The sequence below is a fragment of the Theobroma cacao genome, chromosome 10 (assembly GCF_053813885.1).
Source record: "Theobroma cacao isolate CCN51 chromosome 10, ASM5381388v1, whole genome shotgun sequence".
NCBI classification, from domain to species: Eukaryota; Viridiplantae; Streptophyta; class Magnoliopsida; order Malvales; family Malvaceae; genus Theobroma; species Theobroma cacao.
Genome location: NC_142648.1, coordinates 25,961,373 through 25,972,007, shown reverse-complemented (window position 1 = coordinate 25,972,007; position 10,635 = coordinate 25,961,373). Strand labels below are relative to the sequence as shown.

Genomic DNA, 10,635 nt, shown 5'->3' with positions numbered 1-10,635 from the left:
TTTAACATTTCCTCATAGATGCACCATTGTAATTGTCATGATTTAATACAAATTCAATGATTAACTGAGGGAAAAAAATAAAATAAATCGTTAACCTTTCCTTCTTCCAAATTTATGACACATATGATATTCATAAAATGATATATCTCTCCAATGCTATGACAATCATCGTGTTTTGAAGCTCGGGCATTAATCATGCTCAAATAATGTTTAATTTAAACCTAAGCATAAATTAATCAATAAAATAAAGAGAAAATCATAAGGAATTCTATAAATCTAATTTACTTTTCGTTCTTCCTTCACACTCAATGGCCATGGTAGCCAAAAGAAACTTATGATACTCATTGGCCATGATTGTCTTAATCCATACCAGGGCTTGAATCATGCAATTAACAAACCAAACTTACTTTCATAATTTGAAACTTTTAATTATATCCTCCAATATCTCACTATCATAGAAAACTCTTTCACCTTTTAATGCTGGTAAAATAGATAAAAATCATCGACAAATAATAAGTTTGTAAAAATGAAATATTTTTGCTTTAAAAGGAGGACAAAAGCATTCAAATTATGTTGAAATTGGGTAGGTAACTCATTTAACTTAGTAAATGTCAAACCCTGCTTTGTAAAATAATTATAATGTCATTCACATGCTCGATAGAATGTTTGTATATTTGGGAAGTTCGAGAAATCGTTAAAAGACGATATTACCCCTAATGGTACCATTGAGTTGATTAAGCCTCGAACTAGTTCAAATAGAAATTTTAAGGTGAAATCAAGAGTTTCACAGTTCAAGAATGACTCAAAATGGTAATTCGGAGTTCGAGGATCAATTCGGAGTCAAACCGAAATTTTCACTATCTAGGGGTAAAATCGTAATTTTTCCACCCGCGGACAAAATTTGAGATTTTGAGAGAATTTAGATCACATTTGACAAATTGGAGAATGGTCTGAGTATAAGGGATGAAAAATATGTCTATGGGCAATTTTTCAGTTTTTGGGGTAAAAATGTAATTTTTCACTTTATGGGGGCAAAAGTGTAATTTTTAAAAATTTGCTCCACCAAAACTTTGGAAAAGTCTAGAAATTTCATGGAAGACATGGATAAGTGAAGAGGATTGAGTGGTAGAAAAAGAAAGTCAAAAAGATGGCTAGAAAAAAATAAAATAATAAAATATTCAAAAGGTAAATAAAATAATAATATTTTATTAAGCCTATTAAAAGGCTTGAAAATTTCAGAATTCTTCATTGGGAGGGTCAGCCAAAACCAGCAGGAGAGAGAGAGAGAAATAAGAACAAACCCTAGAGTGAGAAAATTCAAAGAAAAAGTGTGATTTTTCAAGGAATCAAGTGTTTAAAGGTATGATTTTTCAAGCTTAGCTTAAGATTTATCATTTCCATGCATTTCTCCTTATTTTTCATGGTTAAATTATGTGTTTTGATGATGGATTCAAATCTGATCATATGGGTTTAGAGAGAGAAAGTTGTTAGATTAATTTGATTTTGAACTATGTTAGTGTTAAGTGTTAGTTTAGCATGTTTATGAGTAAAACAACAAGAAAAATATTCATTTTCTCCATGAATTTCTCTAGGCTGAATCTAGCCAATGGTGTGTGAGGATGAGGTTGACTTTATTTTAAGAGAATTAGATTTAAAAATGATGAATTATGAGGTTGGAAATTTAATGGGAATTTTTTATGTAAAAAAATTAAAATTTTTACCCACTAGGGGTAAAAGCGTAATTTGTGGTCCGAACTGATAAATTGGACCACATTCACAATCATTGAGGTATTGTGGATATAATTGGAAAATTGAAATTGAAATGGATGGAATTGAAGTTGAATTGGAGATTTTAGAAATTTACACCGTGTATAGGCGAGTTAGGTCGAACACTGTGATTAAGCGATTGTCCAAACATTTCACACCCTATCTAGTGCATACGCATGGATAAGAGCCTGAAATAATATATATTGATTTGACACAAATAATTGAATTTTTTGTGTCATGTATTGTGGATAGGTGGTGAGCTATCTGATACGGGTAAAAGACTACACCCAAGGACCGAGAATAGGAGTATATCTACTCCTAGTACAGTGAGTTAACTTACTATCGTTTTAATTATCTAGAGTAGATTTATTTAATTGTGTGATTTTATGGAAAAATGGTTTAATTGGAAAATTATTGTGTTTTATGGGAAAATGGGATTTTATAAAATAATTTTATAAAATTTTTGAAAATTTAATAATGATTTCAAAAATAGAGTAATTGGAGACCTATACTATGATTGTGTTATTTATCCATGATTTTACATTAAATGGCTTATGATAAATGTGGGTATGACTGGTTATTTTTATGATTTAAAGAATATGTGAACTGCTTTGATTTGCCTTGAATGTGTTAAGTGAGTCATGTCATACTATTGTGATTTTATTGGTTGGTGGATTATAAAGTGGGCACTGCAGTGACGAGGGTTCCGAGGGCCAGCCTAATTAGAAGGGCACGGTTCTCAATTATTGAGCTTACCTCGATTGGAGAGGCGCATAGGATAACTCCCGAGGTAGGATTTGAGTACACTTCACGCTGGCCACCACGTGAAACTGGAACTCAGCCAACGCCGAGGAATGGCTGTATTGTCAAAGGTGAAATGTGTTTGTGTGTGTGACAATAAACAGCCTTGGCGGTCTCGGTAAGATGCCTTCGCGGGGTATCCCCAAGAATGGATTTTTCGCAAGGGCCAAGTTTTTGAAAAGTACATAAGCCATGTTGAGTAATTGGATGAAATCCAATTATTTATATGGGTTGGGATGAATTATTTTAATTGTCTCCTATTACTCGACTTTAGATTATTTTGATGATGTCTGTCTACTCACTGGATTTTATAATCTCACCCCTTCTTCCTATACATTTTTCAGACTCAGAATAGGCAGTAGACTGTTAATTGCATCGAGAAGTAAATTTCAGAGTTGCATCCTAGAAAGCAAAGTTATAGACTTAAACCTTCTCAATTATTTGGGGGCCCACATGTCATTGTAATTTAAATTGCATACTCCAGTTTTCTATATTACAGTATGTATAAATTTATTTTGTTTTTATGTGCAGAAAATTAATTTTTGATGTTTCAAAAAATATATATATATTGTTTTACATTAAAATAGATTATTTTAATTAATATTTTTATTTTATTTTATTATTCAAAAAAAAAGAGAGAGGAAGGGAAAAACGGGTACAAAAGCCTTGCGAGGTCTCGAAAGGCATTCGGGAGAAGAATGTCTTTCGAGGCTTTGCGGCAGTTATCACGGACTCGATGGGAGTTCTGAGTCGTGACAGTAAATCATGCTGTAATGTAAGCATCGAAAAAAATATTATTTTATTTATAAAAAAAAGAAACAAGATATTCATGAATTTGACCATGTAAGAAATGTTGGGCTGATTGGCAATAAGCATGTATTTGGTTTTATGACTTTTAGTTATTGGACCTCTTGGTGCTTGTTCTTGTTAACATAATCGTAAAATAATGATTTTTCTATCTAGTAAAGAGTAATCAAAATCATTAAAATGATAATTTCAATTTTTTTTATAAGAGGAGAGTACATAATTGGAATGTAGAATTTTTTTTTTTTCCTATAGATTCCACCCCAATGACTTAAGTGAAATCAAATAATGAAAGTTTAGGATTAATAAAAGATATAACATAGAGGTTTGCAAGCATGCATATACATGTTTATTAAAACTTCTCTGTTTTTTTCTAATTACCTACCGGCAAAAATATTGAAAATATAATATATTTTCTTCAATACTTAGTAGGAAAATGCTTCTTGACTCGACATTTTTGTCCCTACTATTAGTCCCTCTTGAAGTGGAGAAATTTCATTGATTTAATTTTAAATATATATTTAAAATATATTTAAGGTTAGTTATGTGTTTTTTAATCTCCTTTTTTCTTTTGAGTGATAATTTAGGCAAACAGGCACACCATTGTTTTGATGCAAACTTCACAGAACAAAGCATCTAGAACAAGATTATGATTCCATCAGTCAAGCTATGGATGGTATGCTTTTTGTTTACTGTTGCTTATATTATCTTTGTTTCTGTTGTTGCTTATATTATGATTCTATCAGTCAAGCTATGAATAGGGGTTTGGAGGTGGAAATCAAAGCTATCAAAATTGAGCTTTATGATAGGGTACATCATACATTTCATACATTTTATAAAGTTCCTATCGCATTAGTTTTCTTGAAAACAGCTTCTATTGCAGGCAGTGGACTGTACCTTTTGGAAGTTGGCTTGTGGAGTTGAGAATGATTTTTAGATTTGATTGAGCATATATCTTTTTTCTCAAGAATGTATGTTCAAAATTGTTTATATTTTTGAGTTGCATTAAGAGGAAATGAATCAGTGTGGTCTCAATATGATGCACTAGATGGAATCCCCTCTTTTCTTCCTATCCATCATTTAAAAGATTTGACAATTTTAATAGTATATGCTATTTGCCGTGTGCAGGTATATGTGGACTATATGAAAGGAAACTTAAGAAGCTAAATCCAACAACTCGAAACATCACGTATTACATTGGTGATCTTTACAATTTTATTGATGGCCTTACAGATATAATTGCACTCATGTATGACTCTCTCTCTCTCTCTCTCTCTCTCTCTCTCTCTTCCTCCACCTTTTTCTTGGATGTTGTGCTGCATATATAAGTGCCATGTATTGTATGTTATATTCCATGGTTACTGAGTCATGTGTCAATCAAGTGTTACAATATCTATCTATCAAAGGCATGAATTTGTCATGTAAAACCTGACCCTACGGAATAAGTGTGTGCTTTCAGTCCATAAGTTATGATCGTTTTTTTCTTTTTCTTTTGAAACTCATATTGTGAATGAGTTTTGTCCAGCTTATAACAATAGATATGACTTATTGCTATTGATTAATAGGAACATGATTCATATGATTTATTTTGTTCAATGGCCAAGAGGAAGAAAAAGTTGTACGAATTGAATGCCTTAGGCGGTGATCAATACGTTGTAATTGTAGATTTCCATCTTTCAGAATGTTCCGTTTCACCATTATTTAGATTTTGGAAAGATAATAAGAGTTTTTCTTTTTTTTTTTTGGTTTTGCTTTTGTTTTCTTGCTTTGGAGACGGCTGTTAGAGTTCCTCTTTGTCCTTCATTGCAGAAGAACTTGTTTTTATCTATTTGGGAGAACTTACATTAGTAGCCATAGGTTAATTAGTCAATCTGTCTTCATGTTGAGTATTGTTGTGACTGCAACCATTTTTATATGCTTGCTGAATATAAGTAGGCAATATTGCAACTGTGTAATAGCACGATATGTCTTCTTCTCTGGTCAGTATTAGAGTATTGCACTCAAATGTTTGTTGTTTTGTCTGTTGTTTCTCTGTAATTTTTAAGTTATAAACACTAATCTGCTATTGTTGAGGAGTCTTAGAATTTTTCTTGTTGAATTATTTGATACATATGACCTGAATTTGAAAATATGGTGATTTACTGAATGCTGGGATATTGATGTCGAATGATGTCAACAATGCCAATTCATTCACCACTTTCTGGAAAAAGTTCCACAATCTTGAACTTTCTGATCCCATGATTGTCTGTTGTGGACAATTAAGATTATTGTGGTGGAATTGAGGAAACTTAAATTTTTTTTGCACTGCCTAATATAAGCCAATATCTAAATACTTATCAAAGATCTTGAAATTGACTGATTTTGCAATTAAAAGGGACACTTCAAATGGATGCCTTTTCACCATGTGATAAAAGATTATGTGATTCCAGGAGGACATTCACAAGGCCTTGGAATCATTGAAAACTGGACATCAAAAGGGAAGCTTTTATTTTCTATTGCAACTATTTTTTATTTTCTTTCGATTCCCAACTTTCATTACTTATAATAATTTGCAGCTTAATGATTCATCGTTGATCAATTGCCAAGAAATGAAACAAGTAATCAAACATCAAATATTTGATAATATATCTTTAAATCATATTTGTAAGGTTAGTAACTTGCAATCACTTCAAGAGTTTTTACGATTTTGAGATTCTAAATTGTAATATATTTAAGATTTATTATTTTTATTTTTGTTAGATGGTGGAAGTCAATGTTCCTCAACTTCTCTATGAAAAATGAAGGCATAACTTCAAACAAATGAGCCTAACAAGATACTTGGAAGAATTGATTCCAAATGTTGCTCTTGATGAATCCTGTAAGTAATTTTATATTAATTAATTGTTGTTCATTACTAGACAAATTTAGATTGTTGTGCTACTTTTTGAATTAGTATTATTATTTAATTAAAATTCTTAAAGTGTTGCATAATTTATACATGAATGGAGTTTTGGATTTTTTTTTTAATTTTTATTTTAGAAAAGTAGCAATTCTAGAAGTTTAGAGGTGATGACAATGTGATTTTAAAACCTAGAGTTAGGGGCTTCTATGTGCAAGCTGCATTTATAAGATATCTAGTATAGTTACTCTAGAATCATTGAGATAGCATGCATTCAAGCCATATTTGATTCATAGGAGACCTTATTGTAGATGTTAAAACATAAGACACCTTTTGCACATAAATTCAGTTCAAAATGTTGTTAATTTTACTTGTTATTTATAATGATCTTGTTTTTTAGAGTTTCATCATGTTGTCAATATTTTGTTACATAAAATAAAATTTTGTTACATAAATTTTGTTTTTTACCTACCAAATCTTGCACTTAGATGTCCAATAAAATTATGTTACATCAAAAGGGTCAAAATTTTAGAGTCAAGCAGCATTACTCATACTTAATTATCAATTTACTTATTTCGGGACAAGTGTTCTTCAACTTGATGGCAATGACAAATATTAAAGGGAAAATAATTATTTGGATTAATTAGAAACCAATATTTTTTATATTTCATGAATAACAAAAAGTTTAAATACAAAGATTTGAGAATGTAGGATGATTTTTTTTCTCAATCCAATATGGTATTTATTATGGTATCAAGAGACGATTGACTGAAGTGGACGGCCATGTGTATGCCCAAGGAAAGTATTTGTTAATTCCATAGAGTTTAATTAATTTTTGCTTATAAAAAGATCTTGCATCCGCCGCTGTTAGGTCACGGGAGAGTTATTTGGTCTCATTCTCATATCCATTAACCATTCTTCTTCTGCCAATTTGCTGCACAAAAACTAGGAAGGTATTGTACATGTTAATATTACACAATCATTCTTCTTCGTGGTATTATTATTTTTCATATTGAAAACTTAAAATCTCAGTTAGGAAGTTGGCATTTCCAACATATTCCTAGAAATGATAATGGTTTAACAGATTAATTTGTAGAAGTCGATGTTCAAAGTCAACAGAATAAGATATTAATGTTTAATTAATCTTTTACCCTAAATTGGATGGTTGTGTTTAGCTTGGAATGCTTTTGACATGTACTACTTGCATTAAGTTTTTTAATAGATGAAGTTAAAAATAATTGCAAAAATAAACCTATTAAAATAATTAAAATAATTAAAATAAGTTTTTTAATTAGATGAAGTTTTTTAATACATGCTTTTGGAATGCTTTTGCTTGGAATCTTTGCAAAAATAATTGGCAAAACAAAGCCAAGTGAGCAAAAATGAGATGAAGTTACTTGAATATTTTGTAATGGTAAGGGTTACATAACATTTTAATTGGAGTAGCCCTCATTTTCCAACTCTCTCTCGTCCCTTGTTTCATCACTTCCAATCCTTTTGTATACAAACCTATTAGCAATCCACAGATAAACACAAAAATTCACAGCATTCAACCCTGCCAACACCCAATAGAAGTAGTTAAGGTGTGCACGATTAAAATTATTGCCCAACCATACATTTTCATTCCTTGAGGTAATCTTTTGCAGAATAGCGATAATAGCATTGTTGATAAAGCTCCCAACTCCCACTACACTTACAAAAACAGCAGCTCCTAAGCTTCTTATTCCTTCAGGCATTTGATCATAGAACAATTCTTGTAGTCCAACAATGGTAAACACATCTCCAATTCCAATGAGCACGTATTGTGGAAGTAACCACCATATGCTCATTGGCACTACAATTTTCGGGCTGTCAGCAAGGCCATAGTTTTTTGCAGTGTTAATCCTTTTGGTCTCTATTAAGCCTGCAACAACCATGTTAACTATAGCGACAAGCAAACCGATTCCTATCCTTTGTAGCATTGTTATTCCTGTCCGATGTCCAAATATTTTTCGAGCTATAGGGACAAAAACCCGATCATAAATTGGGACAGCGATGAGAACTGTGAGACCTACAATGCATTGCATAGCTGCTGCAGGAACCTGGAAATTGGATCCCATTGATCTGATCATTGTGCTGCCTTGCTTGACGAAAAAGGTTTGTAATTGAGCTACCACAACAAAGAACATCAAGCCACTCAACCATATGGGGATGAGGCAAAGTACAAGCTTAACTTCTTCCACTTGGTTCAATGAACAAAGCCGCCAAGGATTCCTGGTCATGCTCATGTCATCAACATTGTCAATGATCATGGCTTTATCCAAAAATCTGCAAATTCCAAGTACTCTAGTGTAAAGGAAAAGGTTTTTTTATCCCAGATTTCTTCCCTTTATTGAAAGTGGAGATTTTCTTCCTTCAAAAAAAATCCAGTACAATGGCTTGACTTAATTAATTGAACGGAAACCTTACCTGAATTGCTTTGTACGAACCAAGGTGCGGCCCCTAGTTTGACCACAAGCATAGCAGTCACTACTCTGATCTTCCAAACAAATGCCCCTGCCACCGTGCGTCTCACTCACGCGCCACTTCTTTGCCGCTGCAACTAAGACCTGAGCCACCCGAGTGAATGGGCTCCCAGCAGGACTCTGCTTTCGGTACCTCTTGATTCCAATCAAAAACAATGCAAATGCCACTGCCAATGACCCTGCTAGCACTCCAAATCCTGCTGTCCAGCTAACATTATCCTACATTTGAATGTATCGATTTTGATTAAATTCAAATAGTTTGATCATTTTTCAAGCCGAATTTAGGTACAAAAATTAAAACTCAACTAAGCTCAAGCTGAAATCTGAAACAATACGGGATCGAATTACACATACACTCCTGGTAAAACAAAAGAATTTGTCATTACCTGCAGATAAACAACAGCAACTATTGCCAGAGAAGACCCAGTAACTATCCCTAGGTACCACCAGTTAAAGAATGAACTTTTGGCAGCCTTCTCTTCAGGATTGTTCTCATCGAATTGATCTGCAGCAAAGGCTTGAACGCAGGGTTTGTGCCCTCCTTCTCCTATGGCTAATACATAAAGTGCTGTGAAAAACACAGCTTCCCTGGAATGCTTAGGAATTACCGAGACTGATAAACTCAATAAAACCATACCCTGTAATAGTAAACATTGATGGTTAAGTAACATCTCATTCAAAATGAGAGATCCTGGATTATGAGTCTGTAAAATTTCGAATGAAACTTGCCAGGAAGTAGATGATAGACGATGCAATAATGGTTTTGAAGCGGCCAAGGTAAGAATCAGCAATGAAAGCTCCAAGTAAAGGAAAAATATAGGAGACACCAACCCAAGTATTGACATTTTTTACTGCTGTGGCTATTGGCTGCCCAAGATTATTTGTTAGATATGTGATCAGATTACCAGCCAAGCCATAGAAAGCAAATCTCTCAGCCATCTCCACAACTGCAAGCATGGATATATACAAGTTAAAAGAACTTAAACTAAAACCAAAAACAAGTTTGAATTCATCATGGTCACTTACATATTATGAAAATGGCTGCATTCCAGCCTCCTCTGGGAGATTTTGTACGGCCATTTTGGGTTGTAACTGGAGCCATTGAGGGGATCTGAAGTAAGAAAAGGTTGGGGTGGCCTGCAGGGTCTGCTTCTCCCTTTTATAAAACGTGTGAGAGGTTCTTGCTTTAGGCATTTGAGTAACTATATCTTCACGGTATTTCTTTTGCAAGGTTAACTCCATGTTAGATATTAAGGCAGAAGCTGATCCGAAAACCCCAAAAAAGGAAAGATATTAATGAAGAAATCTAAGTAATTAGATTCCCTTCTACATGTTACTGTTTGATTGAGTCAGATAATGTCCATGGTTTTGAAGGTTTGATTTAGTTCTTGCGATTGCTGCGCACATGTTTTGTTATTTGCTTTTTCCACGTTTAAAACATTGCTAAAAAGCAAAAACAATTGATCCATAATGACAATTACATAAAATTTTTGTCGATCAATGTTGCATTTTTTTATATTATATTTAAACTTGATTTAAATTCATTCAACAAGATAAGTTTTTTGATCTGTAAATCAAAATACAAAATTTAAGAATACGAATATGTGTTTCCTAGGTATTATTATTTTGAGAGTTATTATTTAGATATCAAATTAGTATTATTTGAGAATTATATTCAAGTCGTTCTCAACGCTTTGGTGTGGTTTATGGAAAATTCTCACTAATTTTAAAAGTAATAACAAATATCGCTATTTTCTAGAAAAGAGACACTATCTAGAAGTATTCATGAGTCGGGCTGAGTTCAATTGACAGTTTCAAATTTTTTATTCGAGCCCAAGCTTGACTCATCATTTAAGCTCATTTGATTTAAATTTATTTATT

At 32.7% G+C, this 10,635-nt stretch overlaps 1 protein-coding gene across 1 annotated transcript; it reads right to left on the bottom strand.

Annotated features, from left to right (window-relative positions):
- Positions 1-7,683: 7,683 nt before the first annotated feature.
- LOC18587236 (protein NRT1/ PTR FAMILY 5.4-like) lies at positions 7,684-9,856 on the bottom strand. The gene is made up of 5 exons (XM_018128892.2): positions 9,781-9,856; positions 9,484-9,701; positions 9,141-9,392; positions 8,699-8,973; positions 7,684-8,557 (listed from the first exon to the last, which is right to left on the bottom strand). The coding sequence occupies exons 1-5, from the start codon at positions 9,854-9,856 to the stop codon at positions 7,684-7,686; spliced, it is 1,695 nt and encodes a 564-aa protein (XP_017984381.2).
- Between the last annotated feature and the right edge of the window lie 779 nt (positions 9,857-10,635).

Coding starts and splice junctions, on each gene's coding strand:
- LOC18587236 (XM_018128892.2), bottom strand. CDS start 9,856: ATGGCTCCAGTTACAACCCAAAATGGCCGTACAAAATCTCCCAGAGGA. Junction 9,702..9,780: donor TGCAGCCATTTTCATAATAT/GTAAGTGACCAT, acceptor CCATGCTTGCAG/TTGTGGAGATGGCTGAGAGA. Junction 8,974..9,140: donor TTGCTGTTGTTTATCTGCAG/GTAATGACAAAT, acceptor ATTCAAATGTAG/GATAATGTTAGCTGGACAGC.